General features: G+C 44.4%; 1 protein-coding gene and 1 long non-coding RNA gene across 3 annotated transcripts in view; both read right to left on the bottom strand.

Moving 5' to 3' along the window:
- Nucleotides 1–18,147, bottom strand: part of LOC306917425 — a 204,580-nt gene that overhangs the window by 71,593 nt on the left and 114,840 nt on the right. The gene's annotated exons all lie outside the window — the stretch shown is intronic.
- Nucleotides 13,124–13,912, bottom strand: LOC306916914 (cytosolic Fe-S cluster assembly factor nubp2-like; the record flags this gene model as incomplete). The annotated part of the gene is made up of 1 exon (XM_079495007.1): nucleotides 13,124–13,912. The coding sequence occupies one exon, from the start codon at nucleotides 13,910–13,912 to the stop codon at nucleotides 13,124–13,126; it is 789 nt and encodes a 262-aa protein (XP_079351133.1).

Here is an 18,147-nt window from a genome sequence, read left to right as displayed (position 1 = left end):
ATTAAAACATCTCCATACTCATTGGGAGGTTTGCTTTCATACGCTGTATCACACCCGACTCAATTCTTCTTCAATAATATGCTACGAGCGAAGACCATAACATTGGGGCCGCAGCAATACGCATGGCGCACGTATGGCATTTCAACTCATTCCTTCGTCGTGACTCGAATGAAATAAAATAAAATAAACGTTATTTTACTGGTGTTTTTCAATAGAAACAAATAAAGAGCGTGTGTGCAACAGTCAGTGCATATACGTGCATGCACTATAGGCTATATTTCCTCCTTGTCGGGATGGTGAGCTGAGCTCTTCACAGCCCGTTTGTCTTTCATATTATTCTTATAATATTTGATATTATAAACACTCATGGTTCTCTCATTTCTCAACCGTTTTTTAAAATGTAAAAATCCCCATATTCCTTAGGAATCTTGCTTTCATTCGCTGTATGGTACATGGTTCTATTTTTATCGAATTAAACAATATCAAACGAACTTGTATGTTCGGGGGTTAGACGATTCTGGGAACATTACGCATGGATTGCCAATTTGCCAGCCAATGCTGCGTATCTACTCGCAGTTCCATTCCGATCTGAAAGGTATAGGTAGGTGCCATTTCAAAGTCTTAGTTATTCATTTATGAATCAAATGAACTAGAATAAAGATTTTTACAGCTGTTTTTCATGCTTAGAACAGAAACAAATTAAGTGACGATGTGCGTATATCTCCCTCCCTTAGCATATGGCTGCGCCGCTGTAATGACTTTCCAATGAAAACTGCAAGTTACTTAACAAAATAGAGACATAGGCCTACAAGCTATGCACATCATGGCTGTGACAGCTTGTGGATCTGTTCTTTGGAGGCATAAAGGTGACAGCATGCAGTGCAATATGAATAATTAACCCAAATGTGACAAAGTCATGTCATGTCTATGGTGCCAGTCTGCAGAAATGTAATACCACTTGCCGAAAAGGGCGCATCATCAGCTGGTGTCGTAAAGAGAATAGTACGGACATGTTCATTGGGTAAGCCTCAAAACTCCCTTAAACACTCCCATGACTAATTCAAGGCCGTTTTGCTCACACCACGGGGTGTCGAAAGCGCTTCTTACCTGGCCCATAATTGTAATATGACATTGCACCCGCCCCCACGTCTTAAAAACTGTAAAATTATATGTAATTAGATTCCACTTGCTTAATAGGGCCCCATGTGTTGCCAGTTAAGACACATGTGTTGCCAGTTAAGACATCATGTGTTGCCAGTTAAGACACATGTGTTGCCAGTTAAGACACATGTGTTGCCAGTTAAGACACATGTGTGGCGAGTTAAGACATCATGCGTGGCCTGCAGTTAACACCTTGAGGGCTCGGGCCTATTTAATCCATTAATAAAATGTGGCCATCGTTTAAAGCGCCCGGACCACTTTTACCGGCGGACCGGAAGTTGTTGTGAATGTGTGTGTAGCAGCTAACAATAGCCACACCACTCTAGAGTCGATCAACAACAACGGGAGGTAAGAATAAATCAATCGCGACTAGCGACTGGACAGCGGAGGGCCGTCAAACACAGGATATCTTTTCATAATTAGACGGGGTGATTTAGATCGCGAGTTATGAATGTTTTAAGATTCAGCTAAACAGGCAGGGGAGATTTTCGATGACGTGTCACTGTTGTGCAACACCGAGGATTGTGCAACAAGCGCTCCTAGGCTGTAGAGCGATGCGATCAGTTTTCATAGCCCAAATTGACGGAGATTAATCAATCTCCGTCTCGGGCAACTGACCGTGCACTTGCACTTGACGGTGATCTCCGTCTTGCGCCTCCAAGGTGTTAAAACTCATCCGTGACTCCAGACATACGTTGCCGGTTAAAACTCACCCGTGGCTTCCCTGTGAGGGTTTGGGGTAGGGTGTCGGACTAATGCCTGTTGGACTGTTAGTACGTCGGACCAAACACATGCACCCCCCACACACTGTGCCCCAAGAGCCATCTGCAGGTGGTCTTCTGAGAACAAGCCGAAAAACGTTATGTGCACCGCTCTGGTAATTGAGCGCGGCTGCAGCATAAAATGCCATTTGGTAATGCCTTGCCGTGACCTTGACAAGATATTGGGACAGTAAGCTGCCCTATAGTAGAACATTCAAGTGGAAATAGCCAGGTGACTTTCCATGTGTATCATAATGATCCTTCACAGTTAAATGGGCTTTGTGTCACACAAGCAGCAACTCAATTGCCACCATTTGTGTCCGTGCTGCATGTTGATAGAATATCCTGCCTTCCCATGCCCGAGCCACTGTGTCTTGTCTAGTGAATTTCACCAGCAGAAAGGCATGGGATAATTAGGGATGCTCAGTCTATGTCAAGGGCCTCACACTGTACCATAACCTCTAGTGACAGAACAATTTGGACTGAAACATTGAACACAGACCCGGACCAAATTATAGCAACAGCACGGGAAAGCCGATAACCAATTTTAAACTTGTAACACAGTGGCTTTGTTCTCAGGCTCATCAAATGGTAATTAAGCCTCTCTGCCAGGGTTTCGTTCAGTTTAAAGTGAGCAGGCTCGACAACACACAGCAAAAGATTAGCTGGTAGAAAAACTGGTGTAAAGATTAAACACACAGAAAAAATCCCTATGGGGAGGGATATTTCATCAGTTTTTACGACAGCATGTGTCATTGAAACAGTTCCCGTTTTATTGATGCTCTCTCCCGAGTCTCCAACCGAGTGTGTGTCACTTCTAACTTCACCTTTGGGTGAAGCTCGCTCAGCTGGAACTCAAAAGTTCCCCCGGATTTCTATTACCTTGAGGTGAGAGGACAGACTGTCAGGGACTCACAAAGATGTTCTCTCTTTAAAATGACAGCCCTAGGCAGTGACTGAGACTTGAATGGGAAAAGAAGCTGCGTGACTAAAGGTGAGAAAAGTACTTCTTGTGAGAGGCCTTCTCCTAAGAGGCCCCGACTGTGGTGATATTCATGCCGTGACAGGGAACTGGCACAGGTCCCTTATTTCACTCACGTGATTATGAGATGCGACAATTTTCTCTCACATGCAATATTGGCTTCTCGACCGGTATGGTCCTGAATACACCTCTGTCAAGCCCTGTGTTCAGGAATCGTCACACTCCTCTCCAATGACGTGTAAACCACTGAGACAGGGGTGCATGCGTTTGGGTCCGACGTACAAACAGTCCGGCAGGCATTAGTCCGACACACTACCCAAAACCCAACCCTAAACCTAACCTACTGAGCCACGGGTTAGTTTTAACCTGCCACGCATGTCGGGAGCCACAGGTGAGCTTTAACCACACATGTCGGGAGCGACGGCGTTGTCGGACTAATGCCTCTCGGGCTCTTAGCACGAGGCCTGCCAGGAACATAGACACGTAGAATAGCGTAGCGTGCCACACCCAGAAAAGCCGTTTTAACAGCGATGTATTCTTTAATGCATGTCCGTTAGCTACCGTTCGTTAGCTCTGTTATGCTTCTGAGCCAATGGCCGCGGCCATTTTGAAGATGCGCGCGCATCCACTTACATTGCCTGCTCTGTTTTCAGACGGCTGTATCTCACAGAAGCGACATTGGAGGGGTCGCTTTGTCCCAGACAATAGTTTTCAACGGCCTGTAGCAGGCGCTGTGATACTCGCGGTCCACTTTTTCCACCACCGACCGAGAGAACAAGCACAAGGTCAACACACACGGAATGGTTTCATAGAAAAATGCGATTACGGATATTTGGCTCTTCAAAGTAAGTGTTACGCGCGATAAAACCCTGGCAGGATGCGGCGGAGGGATTGAATAATGGTAGCGGTCAAACGGTTAGTATGCCTAAGCAACATATGCTATGCACCCCCTGAGACAGATGCCTATAGGGCATGGAGGGTTGTGGTAGTGTGTTGTGCTTGTGCGATAGTGTGTTGGGAGATGTCGTGTTCTGTTGTCTTGTGTTGTGAGACTGATGTTGTCTGCCTGCCACTGTGAATTGTCACATCATCCCCATAGTGCACTTCAGAAGCCCTGCATTTTTGAGTCACAGACTCAAAATGATGGCTTACTGGGTTGAGAGAACAAACCCATTATCCAACATTGTATTTGTGAGAGAGGTTGGAATTGGATTCATTCAATAGCTGTTGAGGCGCAGTGTATTTCTGGGACAGCTTCTGGAAAATCAAAGCGGCCCCATTTCACCCTCCAGAAAAAAAAGGGAAAAATGGTGTATGTTGTTGAGACATAATATTTTTAAATCCTTGGTTATAGGTTTTAACTTAACATGTCTGCCATGGTTAGAGAAGACAGCAAAATGGTCGATGCCGTTTCCAATTAATGTGCATTTACTGTAAGTCATTAGGCTGTGTCCAATTAAGTTTCCTTGCAGTTTGTGTCTTCTAACGATCAGGGCAGGCATATTATCCTTAGCCTGTATAGGCTTAACCCATTTTGGCCGGGAAGCCCTTTTGGTGTTTTAAAGCATTATGTTATACTTTAGCTATTGAAAAATAGCAGATCAAGCTCACCGAGTGCCGCGCTATGAACTTCTGCTATTTTTGAAAAATCGTGAAAATGTGCCTGGAACAACATATTTTCAGATGGGGGGCGGAGGCATATGATATTACATATCATTTTTGGGGTCCTTGACATGAAATATTGAGCACCACTGAGGCCTAAATGGGTTAACATTAGAGCACAGCAGCACCAACTTCCTCTTCTCCCCAGTGATCATTTCTTTCATCTGCCCACAATTACGGAGACGAGGACTAATTTATACTCAGTCGTGACAAATGGTCAGTGAATCGTAAAACGAAATAATTACCTTTCAAAAAAATATGGTGGACCTCGTTTAACTGACGTTAATTAGTCAGAAAGTTGGCGTTTGGCCAGCCTTCAACAGTAACAGTATGTATGTCCTATATACAGCGCTAGCCCTTCCTATATACAGGTTTAATGTTTGTTTTTAGTTAAACAAACATTAAAAATCACACCCGTGTGAACTGAGTGGTGCAACTACACATTTATTGTCATAGTTACTGTACATTAGAACCAGGAAAGCATCTGTGTCATAAGTACTCTCCGCATGAATTCAGTCTCAACAGTGTCAACAGTTGTTGGAGTTTTTTTTAGATCACTCTTAAGGTGGCCTTACACTAGCCGATTCTTTTCAATCTGAAATCTGATAGCGCCACACACTACAGGATAATCGGAGCGGGGCAGAGCAAATATCAAACATGCTTGATGTTGATCGGGTCGATCCCGATCGCGCCCCGAGCAGATCGATTGGGTCGGGCACCCCCCGAGCGTCAAAAAATGCCCGATTATCGGCTAGTGTAAGGCCACCTTTACGTGATGTCGGTGATGTCAGTGACATACTAACCATAGCAACCTTGCTGTGGTTTGCACCACTCAAAAACACCATTGACAATGGAGGGAAATGTACGTCATCTTGTCCCTAACACAAACATTAAATGCCATTAACAATAAAGAGAGTTTAATGTTTGATTTGTCCGTGTTTGTTTTACATCACCATTACATAGCCCAATCATATAGCAACATGAGTTAGACTTTAATATATTAGCGCCCCTCACTTCACACAGGTGTGATTTTTCTAAAGCGTATGTGAGTGAATTATCGAAGGTCACATTTTTGCCTATATTACGTGGACTCTGCACTGCACCCGATACTGTGAAACTTATTTTTAAATTGAAATTATTTTTTAAAGCTTGCAATCAATCCTGAATCATGATTATTCTATTATTACTTTCTATTCACTGTACACCTTATCCTACATTATGCAGCACAACTGTGGAATGAACAGTTCTTAATTTATAGACATTTATAGTGCAAACATCCCTGGCAAAAAATAATACTAATATAGTGCAGGATGTCAACATTCAGTACAATACAGTACCTAAATATTGAACTACATTATAGTTGACATATAGGCCCTTATTTATCAATGCAGTGTACACCCAATTACACCGCGTTGATAAATAAGGGCCTTAAAGTGTAAATACGTTATTTCATTATTCTGCCAATGTGTTTCTGTTATCGCTTATACTGTTGTGACAGTGTGACTACTGACTGACTCTGATGTTTGATTGATTGATTGATTGATTAAATCCTTTGATTTAATCAATCTCTATGGCTCTATGCCTCTGTCATGCATGCAGGCATGCATGGGGGGCTTCATCTGAAACCAGCCCCTGAATCAGAGCAGGAAATACATGCCACCTGGCGAGCACGGTGGTCTAGCTGTCATCGAAAGACAAGATGTCGCATCACGCAGAGATAATTCTTCTCAAGAAATCATTGATTGATCCAGGTTACACAAACAGAATTATGATGCACTTAGATTAGATAAGATATACGTGCATGCGCACAAGCTCTCTCTCTCTCTATCACTCACACGCTCGCACACACACACACACGCACACACACGGTGGAAAAAGTACTCTTTACTGAAGTAAACATATTAATACTGCAATTTAGAATATGAAAGAGAGAGAGAGAGAGAGAGAGAGAGAGAAAGGCCATGACTTGCACTTCATGGCCTTTGACCTGCTCGCTGTCACCATACTGTAATACAGTGCTGGTAGTGATTGTTCAACGGCCTGTGAAGGGTTGACAGGAGGGTACACTCAAGGAAAGGAGGGAAGGGCATGAACACGGGTATCTCTCGCCCCACTTAATTCCTCACCGCTCGTTCGGACGAGCATGTTGCTCTAATTCTCATGCAGCTACATATATGTGCATATGCATTGACACATTAATTTGCACTGTGATTTTATTTATTTATTTATCCCACGATTTTGCAACCCACTTTTTCACCCAGTGTAAATTATCTAATGTAATCCTGGGCACTACACTTCCTCTGCCAACCTGGGGGGGGGGGGGGGGGGGGGGGGGGGGCAGCGGACTGACCTCATACTTCCTTATATGCATGAGGAGTCCAAGCTGCTTCTTTTCACCTGACAGGGGGGAGTTTCCCCGGGTTGGACGTAGCACGTGGAAGGAACACGTTATTCCGACCAGTTCCTTTCCCCTCCATCAGGCGCCCCGGCTGGCCAGGGGGAGGTAGTTTTATAGAGACCAGGATTACTGCATGTTTTTGTGAGGGTACCTATACCCTAGGAGACACTGGGAGAACATGCAAACTCCACACAGAAAGGCCCTTTCGCCAACCCCGTCTTGGGTATCGGCACTGATGACGCGGAGGAGAGAACACGCCCACAGCGTCCCCAGCGGGAATCGAACCCAGGACCATTATAGCTGTGAGGCGACAGCACTACCGACTGTGCCACCGTGCCCCCTTGCACTGTGTACATTAACAGGGAATACTGTCTAAGTACTGTATAGGTTGAAAAAGTTATGAAAATATCATCCATGTTCTACCACAGGGGTTCTCAACGTTCTTGGCCGGGGACCCCCGGAAATGCTTTGGCAATGCCTCGGGACCCCCGCCCCGCCCAACCCCCAATATAAATTGACTGCTACAATAACCTTAATAATAGAGACAATACACCATAAATAAATACTGAAACGAGATATAATCATTAGGGAAGGTGTATGCATGTACTATGTGTACTATATGTAAACTCTTCATTTCCACTTTCCAGCCATTCAGTTGCAAAAAAAAGGGTTTTTTTTGTTTGTTTTTTTAAATAATTTGGGGACCCCCCCAAATAATTTGGCGACCCCACGAGGGGTCGCGACCCACGGGTTGAGAACCCCTGTCCTACCATACTCTTCACTGTGTGAAAGTCTGAAAGGTTGCTGGTGTGGAAGAGGATTCATGAGGCTTTCTGCCTTTACAGGGGAATGTTAGGGTTCTGTGGGGAAGGTAAATATGCCCAACAGTGACACTAATGGCATTAACATGTAATTATAAATCTGGCCTCATGCAGCCTTTGTGCAGCCTATAACACATTCAGTGTGATGTTTTGTCAAGTCGAATGCCAGCCAGAGATTATACACAACGGAGTCATATTCTTTACAATAAACATGATGAATGGCCATTAAACTGCCAAGTGTGGCTTCTCTGTAGTTATTGAAGAGGCCCTTGAGGTAAATAACAAAATGATATGCAATGCATTATAAATGCATTCATAGAAAACCAAATGTTTATTCAATCTCCGTTGAAATTGACTGCAGTCTGACCTTTCCACATCCCTGGAATGTCACAAGCATTTGACATTGGAGTATGTGACATTTTACTATTTTAGTCTCACAGGCCAGGAGAGAGAGAAAGTGTATTGTTGTTTCGTCTGTCCGCCTTTCTTTTTATCCTATCTTCACCGCAGGGGATTTAAATTGCTACTTTTCCCCCTGGAAGAGTGTTTTGCATCTTTGAAAGGTTCCCTGGAAAGGTGGGGGAAAAGAATGTGATCACTCCTCCTGTGAAAATACAAATGGACGTGTCAAGTGCCTTCTTCTGAGCCTCCGCCACATCAATCACGTTGGGTGATGTGGCACAAACAGGCCTTAACGCATTTTGGGCGGGAACCCCTTTTGGTGTTAGCATTATGTTATGCTTTAGCTATTGAAAAATAGCAGATCTACAAGCTCATAGCGCGCCACCGAGTGGCGCGCTACGAGCTTGTAGGTCTGCTATTTTTGAAAAATCGAAGAATGACTGACATAGAAACATAGCTTTTTCAGAAAACTGTCAGGATGTAGAAGACATTTTTAGAATCTGATCTCAGGTCAGAATGGGTTAAATCCTCTGAGCTGTGCAGCGGTACACTGCGTTACCTGCTCCTCAGTGCCCTGTCACAGTCAATTGAGCCCTGCTTCGGGAAACATCATCTCTTTGCTTTTACTTTGAACGCCATGTCTGTGAGTTGTACTGCTGTTCTGTGTATAGGTGTGCATGTGGCGCGAGTGCTTCGGTACGGCTTGTTGAAGTGTGCGTGCGTGCGTGCGTGCGTGCGTGCGTGCCTGCGTGCCTGCGTGCGTACAGAACACAATCTTCAAATCGAGAAAGGCCGTCATAGGCAGACTTGTCTCCCCAGAGAAGACAGACTATGCACCCACTGCACAGAAAACTAGAAAAAGTGCCCTTCTGGGCACAGGTCTCCACCAGGAGTGTGTGTGTGTGTGTGTGTGTGTGTGTGTGTGTGTGTGTGTGTGTGTGTGTGTGTGTGTGTGTGTGTGTGTGTGTGTGTGTGTGTGTGTGTGTGAGACACGGCTTTGCCTGTTGTAGCGCCACCATGAGGCTGATTTGAAAACTGGCATTTCTTCCTCAGCCCAGTGGGAATATGCATGCATGTTTCACCGCAATCGGACGCTGCGTTGAGTAGTTGTGGCGATTTGTACAAAACGGGTACAATGCGGGCTACTCCTGAAAAGTTTAGAAGCCAATCGTAGGCAATGAAGGTGGATTATGAGAAATCAAACAAACCCGTCTTGATCACATGACTATGGAGAGCATGTGTACCGATTTGTGTGAAATTTGGATAACATCTGAAGGAGTAATATAAGAAAATGTGTTTTACATATGTCGGCCTCCTGGTGGCGCTATAAAGAGCAGATGTGAAAAATTCCAGGCAAAGGTTTTTCCTTGGCCTCTAGGGAGTTGGCATACAAAGTTATCCACAAATCCGTGCAGTTGGAGGTAAAAACCCTTTTCGGCCAGTTATAGCGCCACCATGAGGCTGAGTTGAAAATGTTCACATGGCATTTCCTCCTCGGCCTAGTGGGAATGTGCGTGCGCAATTTCACGGAAATCACACAATGTGTTCATGATTTGCAGCATTTTGTTTGAAACTGAGCACTCCTGCGAACTTTGGAAGACAATCTTAGCCAATCAGGATGGAGTCTGAGAAATCTGAAAGACCCGTTTCGTTGAATGGCTCTAGAGAGACTGTGTACCAATTTGCGTGATGTTTGGACAAAATCTGTAGGTGTACTGTCCAAAAACTTGTTTTGCACAAAGCGGCCTCCTGGTGGCGCTATAACAGGCCGTTCTGGAAATTTTGGGGCAGAGGTTCATTGTTGGCATCCAGGGAGTGTGTGTGCGAAATTTGGCATCGACCGGGTTAACGATGCCGGAGATTAGCTGTTCACAGACGGACGGACACACGGACACACGGACGGACGGACACACGGACACACGGACGGAGTGCAAAACCTACTCTCTCCCCATGCCTTCGGCCTGGTGGAGAAAATGAAGTGGAAACTGAGCCACATTTCCTAACCGTCTGTCCACTATACCAGATAGACATCAGAAAAACATGACAATGACAAAACACATATTATCTCTCAGAAGTACAACAATGTGCAAACACAGTAGCAAGATTTGTGAGCTGCTGTGATAGGAGAAGGATATCAAACCATGTTTTTGAGGGGTGCTGGTCATTAGTTTGACATGTCATTAGTATTTTTCCCAAATATTATATGTGACCAAATTTGACTGAGGGACTACCATTGGGAAAAGCTGGAATTTGCGCGATGGCAGGGTCTCAGTCAAATCTGGTCACATATTTCCCCATATTTTGTAATATATTCCCACTTCTTTCTTTCTCTTTCCTTCCTTCCTTCCTTCCTTCCTTCCTACTGAGGTCCTTGCCATGGAAATATTTGAACATATTCACCGACTCCTCATCATCATCCTCTAGTGATCCATTAGAAGTCACTGGGCTGCCCGGCTTTCATTGTGATAAATTCAGGAATTAAAGATCCACCGCTTTGCATCCATTTAGTAGAGAATGGCTCAAATCCTTGTGTGTACTGTGTGCGTGTGTGTGTGCGCGTGTGCGTGCGTGTGTGCGTGCGCGTGTGTGTGTGCGTGCTCTACAAAGAAGCTGCATCAACATGAATCCTCCTCTTGATTTAATTGGCTCCATTAAGGGAATGAGCCACTTTCACAAAGCACAGAAACACGAGAGAGAGAGAGAGAGAGAGAGAGAGAGAGAGAGAGATGCACTAGAAGTATCCAGTTAGGATTATTAATCTCCATTGGACATGAAACATGTGCAATCAGCTTTGCATTATAGGAATGTTTAATTCCCAATGTTAATTGTAGAGTACAAAACATGACATAAATGCTAATGTGGTTTATTCGTGTTCATGTCTTAGTTCTCCATCATACTTGTGGAGCTTTACGAGTTATGTGTCAAAGCTCAAGACAGGCCGGGGCATCGGAGTTGTGCAGACTGGGATTCAATTCCCTTACAGAGCTTCAGCTCTGGCTTGGCTGGTATTCGTGGAAATTATGAGATAATGAATTGTTAGGCTAAAAAAACTACACAAGTGTGCTACTGTACTTGAGGCACATATACCACGCCCAATGCATTCTCAATGGCAATAGCACAAACTTTGCCATGCTACTAGTCCTACATACTTACACCTAGAAACCCCATTCAAACCTATTTAGGTTCATCTTACGGTGGACATGTTTGCCTGAAAATAAATCTTTGAAATGTTTCATAGTTTTAGAAATATAGTGCTTTCAAATTTGAGAAATTCACAATGGGGCTCAATGGCAGATATTGGCACGTCAAAAAAGCACTTTCACCTAGAAACTCCATTCACACTTTTTGAGTGGTGTAAACCACTCCTACAACTGGCTTTTTTGTGCAGAAAAAATGAGCATGGTTGCTATGTTCACCCTGTTCACCCGGGTGTGATTTCATTACGTCAGTTGTTTGTGCAGAAAAAATGAGCATGGTTGCTATGTTCACCCTGTTCACCCGGGTGTGATTTCATTACGTCAGACATGATTTCATTACGTCAGACAGGCTATATTACACCACTCAGTTCACACAGGTGTGATTTTTATAATTCAGCTTACTGTGGAGACACATGCTGGAACTTTTTACTTTGAAATGATTTGTAGTTTCGGAGTTATTTAACTTAAACGCCCAATGCATTCTCAATGGCAATTGCACAAACTTTGCCATGCTACTAGTCCTACATACTTACACCTAGAAACCCCATTCAAACCTATTTAGGTTCATCTTACGGTGGACATGTTTGCCTGAAAATAAATCTTTGAAATGTTTAATAGTTTTAGAAATATAGTGCTTTCAAATTTGAGAAATGTATAATGGGGCTCAATGGCAGCTCTATGGCACGTCAAAACATTACTTTCACCTAGAAACTCTATTCACACATTTTATAATTCAGCTTACTGTGGAGACACATGCTGGAACCTTTTACTTTGAAATGATTTGTAGTTTCTGAGTTATTTAACTTAAACGCCCAGTGCATTCTCAATGGCAATAGCACAAACTTTGGCATGCTACTAGTCCTACATACTTACACCTATAGAAACCCCATTCAAACCTATTTAGGTTCATCTTACGGTGGACATGTTTGCCTGAAATGGAATCTTTGAAATGTTTCATAGTTTTAGAAATATATAGTGCTTTCAAATTTGAGAAATGTATAATGGGGCTCAATGGCAGCTCTATGGCACGTCAACAAAAATCACTTTCACCTAGAAACTCCATTCACACATTTTATAATTCAGCTTACTGTGGAGACACATGCTGGAACTTTTTACTTTGAAATTATTTGTAGTTTCTCAGTTATTTAACTTAAACGCCCAATGCATTCTCAATGGCAATATCACAAACTTTGGCATGCTACTAGGGGTGCCCACACATTTATGACGTGAGATCTACTTTAAAAATGACCAGCTCAACAAGATCTACCCACTGAAAAAATAAGTGTACCATTTCTGAAAATAGTTTAAATATATAATGTACCTGGGGGGGCTTTGGAATAGGGAGGGGGGAGAAATTATGACAGGCAGTTTCTGCTGTCAAAATATGCACAAACTTTGCCATGCTACTACTAGTCCTACATACTTACACCTAGAAACCCCATTCAAACCTATTTAGGTTCATCTTACGGTGGACATGTTTGCCTGAAATGGAATCTTTGAAATGTTTCATAGTTTTAGAAATATATAGTGCAAGGACACTTCGACACCAACTCTGGGGGAGCCCGGGTTCGAACTGGCAACCTTGCAGTTACCATCCAGCCACTCTACCCCCTGAGCCACCGCCGCCCTGTTTTGGTTTGGTTTTACTATAGTTTATGACAGAATGGAGAGAGAAAGCTAAATTCATTGACAAAGTACATTTGGAATTTGTCACCCATCCTACACACCTAAAGGAAACCTCAAGCTGCCTCCAGGGTCCTCAGCAGAGTCTGACAAATACCATCGAGAGCTCTGAAGGTGGCCGTGTCAGGAAACGACCGGATGAAGTCTTTGCCTTCCTCTATACGGGTACCGAGCTGGGGATCCAAGGGCACGGAACCCAGGAACGGGCATCCCGTCAACTTAGCCAGCTCCTCGCCGCCACCCTTGGAGAATATATTGCTGCATTCGGAACAGTGGGGGCAGGCGAAGCCGCTCATGTTCTCCACGATTCCCAGGACGCGCACGCCGGCCTTCTTGCAGAAGGTGACCTCTCTCCTCACGTCCCCCGTCGAGACCGCCTGGGGCGTCGTGACCAGAACGGCGCCGTGATCCACCCCGTGTTTCTTCAGGTTCTCCACTACTGAAATGTGTTCGTCGGAGGTACCGGGGGGCGTGTCCACCAGCAGCACGTCGAGCTCCCCCCACGCCACGTCGGACACGAACTGACCGATGAGAGCGTTCTTCTTGGGTCCCCGCCACACCACCGCGTCGTCCGGGTCCTCCAGCAGGAAGCCGATGGACATGAGGGCGAGGGTCTGCTGGGGGGCGTCGGCGTAGACTGGCACCCACCCTGCGTCGCACTGGTGCACCTCGGGTCGACCGACGCCCAGCATGTGAGGGATACTGGGCCCGCACAGGTCCACGTCCAGGATGCCCACCTTCTTCCCTGCGTGTCGGAGCGCCAGGGCGAGTTCTGCGGTCAGGGTACTCTTGCCCACCCCTCCTTTCCCCGACAGTACCAGCACCACGTGCCGGACGCGAGACATGTTGCTCGTCACGTCGTCGGCCATAACTCCGTTTCCTGATAATGAGAGGAGTAAGTGATTTTGGAGGAGGGTCTTATGTGACATATCTCTGCTTGAAAGGATGGTGCTCCATATTTGGACAAGGCCCGATGTCATATTGATGACGGCAGTATGGGGGACTCCATGTTTGTAGGAACTCTGGGAGTGAATTCCTATGCCTGCTGCCAGCACAATACAGTTGGTTAGGTGAGGTAGGTTAGGCACGGACAGAAGTTATGTCATCCTCGACACACACACACACACACACACACACACACACACACACACACACACACACACACACACACACACACACACACACACACACACACACACACACACACACACACACACACACACACACACACACACACACCAAAAAAGAGACAGAGAGAGTCAGAGAGAGTCAGAGAGAGCCAGAGAGAGATGGAGAGATCGAGGTAGACAGAGAGCGAGAGACAGAGAGGAAGAGAGAGACAGAGAGAGACAGAGAGGGACAGAGAGAGGCAGAGAGAGACTTGGAGGTGGTTCTCGTGACATGGCAAAGGACCAGGGTCGATGGCGGCTGACTAATGACTTTCACTGAGGGTGTCAGTGGCAGATTTATGCCCCCGTCCCCCATTTGCCACAATCCAGTCTTTCTTAAAAGAAGAGCTATTTTGTGAAGTATGAGGGCCGTGTGCACATTTGGGACGAGGGCTGTGGTGCAAAGTGCAGGTGCAGACACTCATTTCAGGACATGCACTTTACAAGGAAACACACTCCAAAACAAGGGCTTGTCAAAGATATGCGCGCACACGCACACGTGTGTAATGCATACTGTCACAACGTAACACACAACCGGGACCTATGTACAACCTAATGTAATGTAAGCTAATGTTCTGTGTGTACACAACATAATGTATCAAGGCATAGTGCAACATGTCATGGCAATAACATCACTCAATGCCATATATACTGTATGTATATTGTATACACTCAGTGTGAACATACACCCACCCATGGATCGACGTACATCCTTTCTTTGTTCATATTTCTTTACTCATTGGCTTACGATTTCCTTATTCCCACTACAATAGATGAGGAAACGAAACGTGTTATGAAATATTGAATCTCGAATGCAAAGCAGACATATACATACTAGTGTTAATGTACAGCATAGCGGAGGGTAATGCTATGTGATCTAATGCCACGTAATGAAATGCAACACAGTACACAACATGACACGAACTATAACGGATTGCATTTTTTATAGCGCATTTCCATGCACTATACGTGCGTACTCAAAGCGCTTACAATGGTCCATTCATTGTATCAGAGAGCTGTTCTGATCCAGAGTGCATCGTGTACAGAACTGTGTCAGTATAGAGAGGGTGTAAGAGAAAGACATTGTGTATACAAGAGAGACAACGGTGACTGAGTGTGTGTGTGTGTGTGTGTGTGTGTGTGTGTGTGTGTGTGTGTGTGTGTGTGTGTGTGTGTGTGTGTGTGTGTGTGTGTGTGTGTGTGTGTGTGTGTGTGTGTCCTATACAGTACATCTTCTTCCCGATGGCTGTCCTCCATCACGCACCCCGTTTACATAATGGTCGCTGTCAGGTGGAAACCTTGGATATCCATGTGTCACAATACGAATGTATTTAGTTCTATCTAATGTGGTTTGCTACAGCAGAACAAGCACACGCATCTTTATTTGAAAAAATATAAAGAATATAAAATTAGTGATGATAAATTGAGGCGAGATGAAGCATTCCATTTGTACCCTCAGACAGAGTTGATACATGAGGAAGGGTTGAGTTGATGTTGATTTTACTAACTAACCATGCAAATGATTTTTTTTAATGTTAGTTTTAATTTTATTTATTTATTTAACAAAGTTTGTGTTGATGACTTTGACTGTACGAAGATTAGACGTAAGCTTTTCTTATGAAACTGGAGAAATAAATCAAACAAACAAACTAAATTCTGTACTCTGTATCTTAGCTGAGCAATTAGTTTTTAGAAGAAGAAGAAGAAGAAGAAGAAGAAAGATTTCCAGGTCCAGCCATTTGCCAGAATAACTAACAAACTAATACATTTGTCACCTAACTGGCTCTAACTTTGTGCAAGGTTTCAGCTCCGATCAGATCTCCGTAATTTGATTAAGTAATTTCTAAAATGTAAAACATGCATAATTTCCTTGGCCTACCAGCATTGTGCACAACTGATCATTAGCCATGTCAGACCAGCGAACACAACAGGGACGAAAACATAATTCCCCTCCTCGCCTACTGCCTGGCGGAGATGACTTAGCACCAATCCTTCCATATTCCAGAGATATTTGGTTGTGGTTATAAGCCGTAATCTCCACATCTCCCAGCCAATTATGAAAAGCCATAACCAGCAGGACAGGACATGGCTAGGGGTCCAGAAGGTGCGTGGGCTGGGCAAGCGCATAAAACATTCAAGACATTAATTTGACGATGCACTGTGGCAAGTCGACCGTGGTCAAGGACAAAACCAAAAGTACCTTCACTGCACCAACTAACTTGTAACTCCAGGCCCAAACAAACGCAGGGAAATGGGCATGTGCGCGCTCCTTATAAAGATGTGTACCATGTACTGTGCACCATGCACATGCGTACACATACAGTACACGCATGCACGTGCACACGCGCGCAAGCACGCATGCATGTACGCACGGCACACACATGTACGCACAGAGAGATAAGTCCAAGCGATGTTGCAAGCATTGATGGCAGAAGTGCAGCAGGAAGCAACAAGGCAAATCACTGATTATCTTGTGGTTAATGTGGCAGCAACTTGCACACACTGACAGACACACACACAACGTACACACAACTGTAAACAGGGAGGCTGGCTGACACATAAGAAAGGCCCTACGGTGGTGTTGGTAACCCGTACAACTTGTGGCCCTCCGATGCCTCTTCTGTGCACAGTGTTTCCGTGGATGAGTCTGCCAGTGGGCCCGGGGGTATGTAAATGTGTCCTATATGTAAATCCATTTGAATATATTAGAGAAACATACCAGGCAGAAGTCTAGAATGAGGGCACTCATTTTGTTAACCCATTCTGACCTGAGATCAGATTCTAAAAATGTCTTCTACATCCTGACAGTTTTCTGTCGTCCTTCGATTTTTCAAAAAAATAGCAGACCTACAAGCTCGTAGCGCACCACTCGGTGGCGCGCTATGAGCTTGTAGATCTGCTATTTTTCAATAGCTAAAGCATAACATAATGCTAACCCCAAAAGGGGTTCCCTCCCAAAATGGGTTAAATAGTGATGAGGAAGATTTAGGACATCTACTAAGGTGGAGAGAAATCGGTATTTTATTTCAGATCGGATATTTTGTGGCTTATTGTGCGTTATGTGTTGCACAGATGTCGCACAAGACGAACAATATTGTTGGTGAATGTCTGCCTACTATTATGGCATGCCCAGAATAGGGAGTTCATGTGGTTCAATTTCCTGAGTATTTGCAGAGTAAATACTCTCGACTGATAACAGGTCTATGATTTAATAGTTGATGAGCGATGAGTGCAGAAACTGAATGTGAGAGTGAAATAGTGACAGATGGGAAACTTTGGCCCAGCTGTAGTATACGCAATCATTATGTCAGCACCACCAGCTAATTAGTCATGGGAAGAAGGAATGTGGAAAATACCATATGCTGTGTGAGCAAATCCAATGTGGCTGGAAAGTAAACATGGAGATATTGCAAATTAGCGTCAACGAATTGTTTTTTCTTGATATTTGACATGTGTGTGTGTGTGTGTGTGTGTGTGTGTGTGTGTGTGTGTGTGTGTGTGTGTGTGTGCATGCGCTTGTGTGTGCCCGCGCAAATTGTTAGGCTACAATACCAGAATGATGTACCACAGCAGTGCTCAAATGTCTGAATACTTGCCATGTATTTAATTCATTCATTATTTTGCCCATGCCGATCTTTCCATTCCGAGCGTTCTTTGTTGAGATAGATAAGTAATCCATTCACGGACCAACCAAGGGATTTTGTTTTACCGCGACGCAACCGGAATCAGCCGCAAATAAAGCTTGTTTTGATTAGTTTCTGAATCTTGGATTAGAATCTGAGATAAAAGGGTGTCAAGATCTCAGTCACCGTTCAAGTCAATGAGGGAGAACTTTGTTTTTATCAATGGACCAACCACTTCCGGTTAATTGCCTAGACACTGTTATAGCATTCTTTGATGCTATAACAGCT

This window comes from Electrona antarctica (assembly GCF_951216825.1).
Source record: "Electrona antarctica genome assembly, chromosome: 24".
NCBI lineage: Eukaryota > Metazoa > Chordata > Actinopteri > Myctophiformes > Myctophidae > Electrona > Electrona antarctica.
This window is presented reverse-complemented; position numbering and strand designations above follow the sequence as displayed.